Source organism: Oncorhynchus mykiss, chromosome 31 (genome assembly GCF_013265735.2).
Source record: "Oncorhynchus mykiss isolate Arlee chromosome 31, USDA_OmykA_1.1, whole genome shotgun sequence".
Lineage (NCBI taxonomy): Eukaryota > Metazoa > Chordata > Actinopteri > Salmoniformes > Salmonidae > Oncorhynchus > Oncorhynchus mykiss.
In genome coordinates, this window is record NC_050571.1 from 795,190 (window position 1) to 810,395 (window position 15,206).

At 43.5% G+C, this 15,206-nt stretch overlaps 1 protein-coding gene across 15 annotated transcripts in view; it reads right to left on the reverse strand.

Annotated features, from left to right (window-relative positions):
• Positions 1-14,069, reverse strand: part of LOC110504448 (transcriptional regulator ATRX) — a 56,133-nt gene extending 42,064 nt beyond the window's left edge. For 10 of the 15 annotated variants that reach the window (XM_036970304.1, XM_036970302.1, XM_036970301.1 and 7 more), the window contains exons 1-4: positions 13,878-14,011; positions 5,290-5,438; positions 4,917-5,064; positions 2,445-2,554 (exon numbers count right to left, since the gene is read on the reverse strand). In XM_036970304.1, the coding sequence (XP_036826199.1) occupies positions 2,445-2,554; positions 4,917-5,064; positions 5,290-5,433 (402 nt within the window). In that variant the 5' untranslated portion in view covers positions 5,434-5,438; positions 13,878-14,011. Of the gene's footprint in view, positions 1-2,444; positions 2,555-4,916; positions 5,065-5,289; positions 5,439-12,973; positions 13,671-13,873 lie in introns of those variants that run through there. The other 5 variants (XM_036970295.1, XM_036970289.1, XM_036970291.1 and 2 more) reach the window with 5 other exon arrangements.
• Between the last annotated feature and the right edge of the window lie 1,137 nt (positions 14,070-15,206).

The following is a 15,206-nucleotide window of genomic DNA, read 5'->3' on the forward strand; positions in this document are numbered from 1 at the left end:
CTCCGTCATCTACCTACGTTATATAGGTACGCACCGTCATTACGTCATCTACCTACGTTATATAGGTACGTACCGTCATCTACCTACGTTATATAGGTATGTAGGTCATCTACCTACGTTATATAGGTACGTACCGTCATTACGTCATCTACCTACGTTATATAGGTACGCTCCGTCATCTACCTACGTTATATAGGTACGCACCGTCATTACGTCATCTACCTACGTTATATAGGTACGTACCGTCATCTACCTACGTTATATAGGTACGTACCGTCATTACGTCATCTACCTACGTTATATAGGTACGCTCCGTCATCTACCTACGTTATATAGGTACGTACCGTCATCTACCTACGTTATATAGGTACGTACCGTCATCTACCTACGCTATATAGGTACGTACCGTCATCTACCTACGCTATATAGGTACGTACCATCATCTACCTACGTTATATAGGTACGTACCGTCATCTACCTACGCTATATAGGTACGCACCGTCATCTACCTACGTTATATAGGTACGTACCATCATCTACCTACGTTATATAGGTACGCACCGTCATCTACCTACGCTATATAGGTACGCACCGTCATTACGTCATCTACCTACGTTATATAGGTATGTAGGGCATCTACCTACGTTATATAGGTACGCTCCGTCATCTACCTACGTTATATAGGTACGCACCGTCATTACGTCATCTACCTACGTTATATAGGTATGTAGGGGGCTTAGGGGCTTAGTGTGAGTGGCAGGGGCTTAGTGTGAGTGGCAGGGGAGGGGCTTGGTGTGAGTGGCAGGGGCTTAGTGTGAGTGGCAGGGGCTTGGTGTGAGTGGCAGGGGCTTGGTGTGAGTGGCAGGGGCTTGGTGTGAGTGGCAGGGGCTTGGTGTGAGGGGCAGGGGCTTGGTGTGAGGGGCAGGGGCTTGGTGTGAGTGGGAGGGGCTTGGTGTGAGTGGCAGGGGAGGGGCTTGGTGTAAGGGGCAGGGGCTTGGTGTGTGTGGCAGGGGGAGGGGCTTGGTGTGAGTGGCAGGGGCTTGGTGTGAGTGGCAGGGGCTTGGTGTGAGTGGCAGGGGCTTGGTGTGAGTGGCAGGGGCTTGGTGTGAGTGGCAGGGGCTTGGTGTGAGTGGCAGGGGCTTGGTGTGAGTGGCAGGGGCTTGGTGTGAGTGGCAGGGGCTTGGTGTGAGTGGCAGGGGCTTGGTGTGAGTGGCAGGGGCTTGGTGTGAGGGGCAGGGGCTTGGTGTGAGGGGCAGGGGCTTGGTGTGAGTGGGAGGGGCTTGGTGTGAGTGGCAGGGGAGGGGCTTGGTGTAAGGGGCAGGGGCTTGGTGTGTGTGGCAGGGGGAGGGGCTTAGTGTGTGTGGCAGGGGCTTGGTGTGTGTGGCAGGGGAAGGGTCTTGGTGTGTGTGTGTTAACAGAGGAGGAAACGAAGTGAGAGGTTTCACTCTTGCCCAAATCTGTTCAAAATCATCCCAATGTGTTTCTATGGGCGTATTTTGGTCCTAAGCTTGTCGCCTTTGGGACGACTCCCATTGTTAAGGGGACATTAGCATCTCATCATTATATTCAGATCTCTGGTGTAAACGGGAAGGAGACGAGAGCAAAAAGACATGAGAACATGCGGACACAAACGCTAAAAACTATTCTTGTGATATTGGCATTTGGAATTAAATCAAATTTTATTTGTCACATACACATGGTTAGCAGATGTTAATGCGAGTGTAGTGAAATGCTTGTGCTTCTAGTTCCGACACCATTTGGAATATCTCGCAGAAACATAAATTCAAATGAATCATATATATATATATGGCCCAACCCTAAAGGAGCATGGTGGAGCTCAGACAGAGAGAGAGACAGGCAGAGAGAGAGAGACAGGCAGAGAGAGAGAGACAGGCAGAGAGAGAGAGACAGGCAGAGAGAGAGAGACAGACAGGCAGAGAGAGAGACAGACAGAGAGAGAGAGAGACAGGCAGAGAGAGAGAGAGACAGACAGGCAGACAGAGAGACAGACAGACAGACAGAGAGACAGACAGACAGAGACAGGCAGACAGAGAGAGAAAGACAGGCAGACAGAGACAGACAGGGAGACAGAGAGAAACAGGCAGACAGAGACAGACAGGGAGACAGAGACAGACAGGGAGAGAGACAGGCAGACAGAGAGAAAGACAGGCAGACAGAGAGAGACAGGCAGAGAGAGACAGACAGGCAGAGAGAGAGAGAGAGACAGGCAGACAGAGAGAGAAACAGGCAGACAGAGAGAGAGACAGGCAGACAGAGACAATCATCCCACAATCACAGACTAGAGAGGAAAGGATATGTGAGAAAGACAGACAGGCAGAGACAGAATTTGATAGAGAGACAGACAGATGGAAAGATGTAGAGCCCGATAGGAGACAAATAGACAGATGGAAGATAGACAGAGAGGGTGTTGCAGGTGTATCTACCTTGCAGAGGAGCACATGGAGCATCGGGTGCTCAAACACTGAGTGGCGCTGGAAGTGGTTGACCTGCTGTCCACAGGCGGTGCAGTCTATCCTCTCCTGCAAAGTGGTATCTGGATATAAACAGAGGAAGACCGAGAGACAAACATGTTTAGTTTACATCCAATATCAATCCCAAACTGAATGATTTCATTAAACTGGCAGCGGGTCTGGATATTAGGCTGTAGGAAGACACATTCCTGGTCAAAACCTTTTATTTAACGATGGGAGGATTCAAACCGTTTATCTGACTATTCCCTACATAGTGCACTACTTTAGACCAGGACCCTATGGAACCCTATTCCCTACATAGTGCACTACTTTAGACCAGGACCCTATGGAACCCTATTCCCTACATAGTGCACTACTTTAGACCAGGACCCTATGGAACCCTATTCCCTATATAGTGCACTACTTTAGACCAGAGCCTTATTCCCTATATAGTGCACTACTATAGACCAGAGCCCTATTCCCTATATAGAGCACTACTATAGACCAGAGCCCTATTCCCTATATAGTGCACTACTATAGACCAGCGCCCTATGGAAACCTATTCCCTATATAGTGCACTACTATAGACCAGAGCCCTATTCCCTATATAGTGCACTACTTTAGACCAGAGCCCTATTCCCTATATAGTGGTACTACTATAGACCAGAGCCCTATTCCCTATATAGTGGTACTACTATAGACCAGAGCCCTATTCCCTATATAGTGGTACTACTATAGACCAGAGCCCTATTCCCTATATAGTGGTACTACTATAGACCAGAGCCCTATTCCCTATATAGTGCACTACTTTAGACCAGAGCCCTATGGAACCCTATTCCCTATATAGTGCACTACTTTAGACCAGAGCCCTATGGAACCCTATTCCCTATATAGTGCACTACTTTAGACCAGGACCCTATGGAACCCTATTCCCTATATAGTGCACTACTTTAGACCAGGACCCTATGGCTCCCTATATAGTGCACTACTTTAGACCAGAGCCCTATTCCCTATATAGTGCACTACTATAGACCAGAGCCCTATTCCCTACATAGTGCACTACTTTAGACCAGAACCCTATTCCCTATATAGTGCACTACTTTAGACCAGAGCCATATGGCTCCCTATATAGTGCACTACTTTAGACCAGAGCCCTATGGCTCCCTATATAGTGCACTACTTTAGACCAGAGCCCTATGGCTCCCTATTCCCTATATAGTGCACTACTATAGACCAGAGCCCTATTCCCTATATAGTGCACTACTATAGACCAGAGCCCTATTCCCTATATAGTGCACTACTATAGACCAGAGCCCTATTCCCTACATAGTGCACTACTTTAGACCAGAGCCCTATTCCCTATATAGTGCACTACTTTAGACCAGAGCCCTATGGAACCCTATTCCCTATATAGTGCACTACTTTAGACCAGAGCCATATGGCTCCCTATATAGTGCACTACTTTAGACCAGAGCCCTATGGCTCCCTATATAGTGCACTACTTTAGACCAGAGCCATATGGCTCCCTATTCCCTATATAGTGCACTACTTTAGACCAGAGCCCTATTCCCTATATAGTGCACTACTTTAGACCAGAGCCCTATGGAACCCTATTCCCTATATAGTGCACTCCTTTAGACCAGAGCCCTATTCCCTATATAGTGCACTACTTTAGACCAGAGCCCTATTCCCTATATAGTGCACTACTTTAGACCAGAGGCCTATTCCCTATATAGTGCACTACTTTAGACCAGAGGCCTATTCCCTATATAGTGCACTACTTTAGACCAGAGCCCTATTCCCTATATAGTGCACTACTTTAGACCAGAGCCCTATTCCCTATATAGTGCACTACTTTAGACCAGAGCCCTATTCCCTATATAGTGCACTACTTTAGACCAGAGCCCTATTCCCTATATAGTGCACTACTTTAGACCAGGGCTCATAACTCTCAACAAGTCTTTCACCACCACATAAACCTTGAACATCAACTCAGAATAGACCAACAACAACAGTATTATCCACCTTGAACATCAACTCAGAATAAACCAACAACAACAACAACAGTATTATCCACCTTGAACATCAACTCAGAATAAACCAACAACAACAACAACAGTATTATCTACCTTGAACATCAACTCAGAATAGACCAACAACAACAGTATTATCTACCTTGAACATCAACTCAGAATAAACCAACAACAACAGTATTATCTACCTTGAACATCAACTCAGAATAAACCAACAACAACAGTATTATCTACCTTGAACATCAACTCAGAATAAACCAACAACAACAGTATTATCTACCTTGAACATCAACTCAGAATAAACCAACAGCAACAATATTATCCACAAAGTGTAGAAATGCACCTTCTGGCTCCACAATGATATGAAGAGGTATTAAAACACGTGCTGGCCCCAGGTCGTGGTAGACCTTACCATCTGAAGGGTTGTCAGAGGCGCCATCTTCCTGTCCACTCTCGTCCGAGGTGTCAGACTCATTCCCTCCGGTGTGCTTGGCTGTAACAGCAGGCTTCCTCTTGGTGTGAGAAGAGGAGGGTCTCTCAGTCTCTGCTGAGCTCCCAGGCTGAGGAGTAAACAAGAGTCAACATGAGTCTAATGACAAACCTCAGAATAGACCCTGAGTGATCGTCCTGTTATCTGCTACAGAAGCTACAGTCCAGCTGTGTCCCATATTGCACCCTATCTAGTGCACTACGTTCAACCAGCTCTGGTAAGACATTCATGAAGTTCACAGGTGGATACATCTGAAAAAGTAAGCAGGTAAATAGACAATCTGATGTTGACCTACCTCCTCCTCCTCCTCCTCCTCCATCATCTGGTCTGTAATCGGAAGTTGACCTTCCTCCTCCTCCATCATCTGGTCTGTAATCGGAAGTTGACCTACTTCCTGCTCCATCATTTGGTCTGTAGATTCAGCTGAGGTTATACTCATTTAACCTGCCAACAACAAGAAATCCCACTATTAGGTCGGACATTAGACAATTTAAAAGGACGGGGGAGATGACGAGCGGACTAAATTACCAGGTTGGAGGCTCTTTCCTTTTTGTAAGTAAAAGCAAAACAGCCTGATCTTAATCAAGATCTAGGGCTTAGTCCCAAATGACACCCTGTTCCCTATAGGCCCTGGTCAAATGTAGTGCAAATTATAACTACTGTTAACTGTATTCAGTACAGTACTCAACAAGCAGCCCAGCAGCACCAATGGAGCAGCACTAATGGAGCAGCCCAGCAGCACTAATGGAGCAGCCCAGCAGCACTAATGGAGCAGCACTAATGGAGCAGCCCAGCAGCACCAATGGAGCAGCACCAATGGAGCAGCCCAGCAGCACCAATGGAGCAGCCCAGCAGCACTAATGGAGCAGCCCAGCAGCACTAATGGAGCAGCCCAGCAGCACTAATGAAGCAGCCCAGCAGCACTAATGGAGCAGCCCAGCAGCACTAATGGAGCAGCCCAGCAGCACTAATGGAGCAGCCCAGCAGCACTAATGGAGCAGCCCAGTAGCACTAATGGAGCAGCCCAGCAGCACTAATGGAGCAGCCCAGCAGCACTAATGGAGCAGCCCAGCAGCACTAATGGAGCAGCCCAGCAGCACTAATGGAGCAGCCCAGCAGCACTAATGGAGCAGCCCAGCAGCACTAATGGAGCAGCCCAGCAGCACTTATGGGAGTTTGAGTGGAACTTTGGCTCTATTAAATTTGGTACATATTCTTTATCCCCTTACACTGTGTATAAGACAGTAGTTTTGGAATTGTTAGTTAGATTACTTGTTGGTTAATACTGCATTGTCGGAACTAGAAGCACAAGCATTTTGCTACACTCGCATTAACATCTGCTAACCATGTGTATGTGACAAATACATTTTACTTGATTTAGACTAACAGTGAAATGCTGACTGACGGCCCTTCCCAACAATGAAGAGAAAGAAAACAGAGAAATAATAGAAAAGGGAAAAAAACTATAAAAGTAATAATAAATACACATTGAGTAACCAGAGTACCAGTACTGAGTCAATGAGTAACCTGACTATATACACAGAGTACCAGTACTGAGTCAATGAGTAACCTGACTATATACACAGAGTACCAGTACTGAGTCAATGAGTAACCTGACTATATACACAGAGTACCAGTACTGAGTCAATGAGTAACCTGACTATATACACAGAGTACCAGTACTGAGTCAATGAGTAACCTGACTATATACACAGAGTACCAGTACTGAGTCAATGAGTAACCTGACTATATACACAGAGTACCAGTACTGAGTCAATGAGTAACCTGACTATATACACAGAGTACCAGTACTGAGTCAATGAGTAACCTGACTATATACACAGAGTACCAGTACTGAGTCAATGAGTACCCTGACTATATACACATAGTACCAGTACTGAGTCAATGAGTAACCTGACTATATACACAGAGTACCAGTACTGAGTCAATGAGTAACCTGACTATATACACAGAGTACCAGTACTGAGTCAATGAGTAACCTGACTATATACACAGAGTACCAGTACTGAGTCAATGAGTAACCTGACTATATACACAGAGTACCAGTACTGAGTCAATGAGTAACCTGACTATATACACAGAGTACCAGTACTGAGTCAATGAGTAACCTGACTATATACACAGAGTACCAGTACTGAGTCAATGAGTAACCTGACTATATACACAGAGTACCAGTACTGAGTCAATGAGTAACCTGACTATATACACAGAGTACCAGTACTGAGTCAATGAGTAACCTGACTATATACACAGAGTACCAGTACTGAGTCAATGAGTAACCTGACTATATACACAGAGTACCAGTACTGAGTCAATGAGTAACCTGACTATATACACAGAGTACCAGTACTGAGTCAATGAGTAACCTGACTATATACACAGAGTACCAGTACTGAGTCAATGAGTAACCTGACTATATACACAGAGTACCAGTACTGAGTCAATGAGTAACCTGACTATATACACAGAGTACCAGTACTGAGTCAATGAGTAACCTGACTATATACACAGGGTACCAGTACTGAGTCAATGAGTAACCTGACTATATACACAGAGTAGCAGTACTGAGTCAATGAGTAACCTGACTATATACACAGAGTACCAGTCCTGAGTCAATGAGTAACCTGACTATACACACAGAGTACCAGTCCTGAGTCAATGAGTAACCTGACTATATACACAGAGTACCAGTACTGAGTCAATGAGTAACCTGACTATATACACAGAGTACCAGTACTGAGTCAATGAGTAACCTGACTATATACACAGAGTACCAGTACTGAGTCAATGAGTAACCTGACTATATACACAGAGTACCAGTACTGAGTCAATGAGTAACCTGACTATATACACAGGGTACCAGTACTGAGTCAATGAGTAACCTGACTATATACACAGAGTAGCAGTACTGAGTCAATGAGTAACCTGACTATATACACAGAGTACCAGTCCTGAGTCAATGAGTAACCTGACTATACACACAGAGTACCAGTCCTGAGTCAATGAGTAACCTGACTATATACACAGAGTACCAGTACTGAGTCAATGAGTAACCTGACTATATACACAGAGTACCAGTACTGAGTCAATGACTAACCTGACTATATACACAGAGTACCAGTACTGAGTCAATGAGTAACCTGACTATATACACAGAGTACCAGTACTGAGTCAATGAGTAACCTGACTATATACACAGGGTACCAGTACTGAGTCAATGAGTAACCTGACTATATACACAGAGTAGCAGTACTGAGTCAATGAGTAACCTGACTATATACACAGAGTACCAGTCCTGAGTCAATGAGTAACCTGACTATACACACAGAGTACCAGTCCTGAGTCAATGAGTAACCTGACTATATACACAGAGTACCAGTACTGAGTCATTGAGTAACCTGACTATATACACAGAGTACCAGTACTGAGTCAATGAGTAACCTGACTATATACACAGAGTACCAGTACTGAGTCAATGAGTAACCTGACTATACACACAGAGTACCAGTACTGAGTCAATGACTAACCTGACTATATACACAGAGTACCAGTACTGAGTCAATGAGTAACCTGACTATATACACAGAGTACCAGTACTGAGTCAATGAGTAACCTGACTATATACACAGAGTACCAGTACTGAGTCAATGAGTAACCTGACTATATACACAGAGTACCAGTACTGAGTCAATGAGTAACCTGACTATATACACATAGTACCAGTACTGAGTCAATGAGTAACCTGACTATATACACAGAGTACCAGTACTGAGTCAATGAGTAACCTGACTATATACACAGAGTACCAGTACTGAGTCAATGAGTAACCTGACTATATACACAGGGTACCAGTACTGAGTCAATGAGTAACCTGACTATACACACAGAGTACCAGTACTGAGTCAATGACTAACCTGACTATATACACAGAGTACCAGTACTGAGTCAATGAGTAACCTGACTATATACACAGAGTACCAGTACTGAGTCAATGAGTAACCTGACTATATACACAGAGTACCAGTACTGAGTCAATGAGTAACCTGACTATATACACAGAGTACCAGTACTGAGTCAATGACTAACCTGACTATATACACATAGTACCAGTACTGAGTCAATGAGTAACCTGACTATATACACAGAGTACCAGTACTGAGTCAATGAGTAACCTGACTATATACACAGAGTACCAGTACTGAGTCAATGAGTAACCTGACTATATACACAGAGTACCAGTACTGAGTCAATGAGTAACCTGACTATATACACAGAGTACCAGTACTGAGTCAATGAGTAACCTGACTATATACACAGAGTACCAGTACTGAGTCAATGAGTAACCTGACTATATACACAGAGTACCAGTACTGAGTCAATGAGTAACCTGACTATATACACAGAGTACCAGTCCTGAGTCAATGACTAACCTGACTATATACACAGAGTACCAGTACTGAGTCAATGAGTAACCTGACTATATACACAGAGTACCAGTCCTGAGTCAATGAGTAACCTGACTATATACACAGAGTACCAGTCCTGAGTCAATGAGTAACCTGACTATATACACAGAGTACCAGTACTGAGTCAATGAGTAACCTGACTATATACACAGAGTAGCAGTACTGAGTCAATGAGTAACCTGACTATATACACAGAGTACCAGTACTGAGTCAATGAGTAACCTGACTATATACACAGAGTACCAGTACTGAGTCAATGAGTAACCTGACTATATACACAGAGTACCAGTACTGAGTCAATGAGTAACCTGACTATATACACAGAGTACCAGTACTGAGTCAATGAGTAACCTGACTATATACACAGGGTACCAGTACTGAGTCAATGAGTAACCTGACTATATACACAGAGTAGCAGTACTGAGTCAATGAGTAACCTGACTATATACACAGAGTACCAGTCCTGAGTCAATGAGTAACCTGACTATACACACAGAGTACCAGTCCTGAGTCAATGAGTAACCTGACTATATACACAGAGTACCAGTCCTGAGTCAATGAGTAACCTGACTATACACACAGAGTACCAGTCCTGAGTCAATGAGTAACCTGACTATATACACAGAGTACCAGTACTGAGTCATTGAGTAACCTGACTATATACACAGAGTACCAGTACTGAGTCAATGAGTAACCTGACTATATACACAGAGTACCAGTACTGAGTCAATGAGTAACCTGACTATACACACAGAGTACCAGTACTGAGTCAATGACTAACCTGACTATATACACAGAGTACCAGTACTGAGTCAATGAGTAACCTGACTATATACACAGAGTACCAGTACTGAGTCAATGAGTAACCTGACTATATACACAGAGTACCAGTACTGAGTCAATGAGTAACCTGACTATATACACAGAGTACCAGTACTGAGTCAATGAGTAACCTGACTATATACACATAGTACCAGTACTGAGTCAATGAGTAACCTGACTATATACACAGAGTACCAGTACTGAGTCAATGAGTAACCTGACTATATACACAGAGTACCAGTACTGAGTCAATGAGTAACCTGACTATATACACAGGGTACCAGTACTGAGTCAATGAGTAACCTGACTATACACACAGAGTACCAGTACTGAGTCAATGACTAACCTGACTATATACACAGAGTACCAGTACTGAGTCAATGAGTAACCTGACTATATACACAGAGTACCAGTACTGAGTCAATGAGTAACCTGACTATATACACAGAGTACCAGTACTGAGTCAATGAGTAACCTGACTATATACACAGAGTACCAGTACTGAGTCAATGACTAACCTGACTATATACACATAGTACCAGTACTGAGTCAATGAGTAACCTGACTATATACACAGAGTACCAGTACTGAGTCAATGAGTAACCTGACTATATACACAGAGTACCAGTACTGAGTCAATGAGTAACCTGACTATATACACAGAGTACCAGTACTGAGTCAATGAGTAACCTGACTATATACACAGAGTACCAGTACTGAGTCAATGAGTAACCTGACTATATACACAGAGTACCAGTACTGAGTCAATGAGTAACCTGACTATATACACAGAGTACCAGTACTGAGTCAATGAGTAACCTGACTATATACACAGAGTACCAGTCCTGAGTCAATGACTAACCTGACTATATACACAGAGTACCAGTACTGAGTCAATGAGTAACCTGACTATATACACAGAGTACCAGTCCTGAGTCAATGAGTAACCTGACTATATACACAGAGTACCAGTCCTGAGTCAATGAGTAACCTGACTATATACACAGAGTACCAGTACTGAGTCAATGAGTAACCTGACTATATACACAGAGTAGCAGTACTGAGTCAATGAGTAACCTGACTATATACACAGAGTACCAGTACTGAGTCAATGAGTAACCTGACTATATACACAGAGTACCAGTACTGAGTCAATGAGTAACCTGACTATATACACAGAGTACCAGTACTGAGTCAATGAGTAACCTGACTATATACACAGAGTACCAGTACTGAGTCAATGAGTAACCTGACTATATACACAGAGTACCAGTACTGAGTCAATGAGTAACCTGACTATATACAGAGTACCAGTACTGAGTCAATGAGTAACCTGACTATATACACAGAGTACCAGTACTGAGTCAATGAGTAACCTGACTATATACACAGAGTACCAGTACTGAGTCAATGAGTAACCTGACTATATACACAGAGTACCAGTACTGAGTCAATGAGTAACCTGACTATATACACAGAGTACCAGTACTGAGTCAATGAGTAACCTGACTATATACACAGAGTACCAGTACTGAGTCAATGACTAACCTGACTATATACACAGAGTACCAGTACTGAGTCAATGACTAACCTGACTATATACACAGAGTACCAGTACTGAGTCAATGAGTAACCTGACTATATACACAGAGTACCAGTACTGAGTCAATGAGTAACCTGACTATATACACAGAGTACCAGTACTGAGTCAATGACTAACCTGACTATATACACAGAGTACCAGTACTGAGTCAATGAGTAACCTGGCTATATACACAGAGTACCAGTACTGAGTCAATGAGTAACCTGGCTATATACACAGAGTACCAGTACTGAGTCAATGAGTAACCTGACTATATACACAGAGTACCAGTACTGAGTCAATGAGTAAACTGACTATATACACAGGATACCAGCACCGAGTCAATGAGTAACCTGACTATATACACAGAGTACCAGTACTGAGTCAATGAGTAACCTGACTATATACACAGAGTACCAGTACTGAGTCAATGTGCAGGAGTACGAGGTAATAACATGGCTATATTCAAGGCGGCAGGTACCCTAGTGATCACAGCCGGTTGTGATACAGCCTGGGATCGAACATGGGTCTGTAGTGACGCCTCTAGCGCTGCGATGCAGTGCCTTATGCTGACCATGCGATACGAGTAGTGCAAAATATATTTCCACATACATGTTATTCAATCATTTCACCCACACTACTCGTGCGCGTCATTTGAGTGTCTGCGTAGTTGGGTGCTAAAATAGAACTTGGTTCCATTTGTGATGCATGACGTGCTGCAAATCCCGCCTCTCCATCTCCTCATTGGTTTTTAGGAGCAATGAAAAATGAACTGAGGTCCACAGTCCAATTGGTGGTGGTAAAGCACCTTCAAGTTGGTTGCCAACCGCCATATAAAGTTCAAAGAAGAAGAAGCCTGATGGAGGAGAGATGACTAGAAATTAACTTGGTTTACCCTTTTATGGGAGGATTCATTTGTCGGAGTAGAGGACCTTGTGCATTTCAGGTAAAATAACAACCCAATGTTTATATCCCAGGACAAATTAGCTAGCTAGCTACATTTCCATAAATGTTTAATGCTTTTCGACCCGTCCCCAAATATAATATATATAATATAGTTGATTCAGAGTTAATTTTGATATTTCAACCTGTGTGGGTGGAAAACCTCAACATGCGAATGTCTCGGGCGGACGATGTCTCGAGGGACGCTGTCTCATGGGGATGATGTCTCATGCGGAAGCGCATGGTAGACCGCTGCACCACTCAGGATCCCAAAACATAAGAATAAAGTGACGATTACACATATCCAACCCAAAAGGTCGTGTACTGTCTGCTAATCTAACGGAACAGACGACAGGAAGGTAAACATTGAAAAACTAAAGTAGCTATTTGAGCTAAAAATGCAGTTACAACAGCTCGTTGTAAAGAGAAAAGGCCCGTGTGTGAGCGACCTAAAGGTTTAACTCCAGCATTATTTATTGACGTTTTTCATCTCCATCGTGCGTTTCTGTTGAGCATCGGGTTCCTGTCTGGTGCGAATGAACTAACTAACATGGACCTTGTCTGCTACAATTAATGCTTTCTGACATGAACAGAGTACAGAAATCAGGCAAACCGGAAGAACAACATACTACAAAAACCGGACATCTTCCCATCAAAGGCGAACTAACCGGAGTGTCTGTGCACTAAGTCAACCTGACTCTTATCAAAACCACCTTTTATTTATCTCACGGGCCGAATTACAACAGTTTAGACCCTTACCGAGAAATGCTGACTTTTAAGAAAATAAGAGTTAAGAAAATATCTACTAAATAAACCACCTAAAAAAAAGTGAAACAACAAGAACCAGGCGATATACAAGGTGTACCGGTATCGAATCCATGTGGGGGGTGCAGGTTAGTCGAGGTAAACAAACATTTATTATCTGATTTCACCTTTATTTAACCAGGTTGGCCAGTTGAGAACTGGGACCTGGTCAAGATAAAGCAAAGTAGTGAGACACACGTGGAATAAACATACAGTCAATAATACAATAGAAAAAATAATACCTACTGTACTCTTGTCATTTCTTGAATGACTGACACACGTGTAGTTCTTGGCACGTCGTCCCGGAGATGTAAAACAGATAATTCTCAGTCATTTGTATTTTAGAAAAATGTTAGAATATTGAATAGTTGACACAAAGCAATGGCGCCATTTTACCGGATGGTTTGAGACGCACTAAAATGGCGCATCTAGCCCAAATCCTATCTGTTGTCCTATTGGTTGTTGAGTCAGGAAATGATGGCTTTCTGATTGGCCAAATCGTTTTGAGCGTTTCCATAGGCTTAGTGTGAACCGTATTCTCTCAATCTACTGGCGATTTTTTTTTGTGTCCCACCTCTTTGCTCTGGTTTTTATTTTTGATTAATTCACACGTTCCACAATGGAAATGCCACATGGAAATGACACTGTTTTCTCTGATCATCTGAGCCTCCCATAGAGGCAGGCTGCATTCTGGTCTGTCTTGAATTCTAAACTCTATTGCTTAGTAAACTCTAAACTTTAGTCGATTGCGCTGCCAAACATATTCCCCACTCAGAGCCTGTCCTGTCCCCTGTAAGAATTATAAGAATTTCTAGCTTAAAGTATGCCTAGCAATGTAATAACCTTATTAATATAATGTAGCTGCCATAACACATATAACTCAACCTATTTTCATTTAGACTATGCACATACAAAGGAACAGAGCTGGCTTACAGCTGAGCACTGATAACAGTATCTCATGACAAACACCAGTTGCATGTACACTCCCAACCTTGAGAAACAGGAGCAGACAAGCACACACACATAATCTCCTTCTTAGCTGAACATTGTGTGACAAAGAACGTCACGACAAGACTCAGAGGGATGACGGACGGCCCAACAGGACCAACCAGAAGACCAGAACTTCTAGACTCAACCTACTTTCTGTACTGTATATAACATACATGCACTCTGTTATCGGGGCTTCTTTTCTGCTGGTTCCTTATGAGCTGAATGAAATGGGCCCGTATACGTTGTACCAGATATCTTTACTCATAATTAAACTGTCGCTTGTCATACAATTTACCACCTTGTCTGAATCGATCCTTGACCGGCTCACCCTCCTACGTATCCCATTATCAACACCCCTCAGGTAGGTCAACATATTACCCACTCAGAGCCTGTCCTGTCCCCTCAGGTAGGTCTATGTATTCCTTACTCAGAGCCTGTCCTGTCCCCTCAGGTAGGCCAACATATTCCCCACTCAGAGCCTGTCCTGTCCCCTCAGGTAGGTCTATGTATTCCCCACTCATGGCCTGTTCTGTCCCCTCAGGTAGGCCTATGTATTCCCCACTCAGAGCCTGTCCTGTCCCCTCA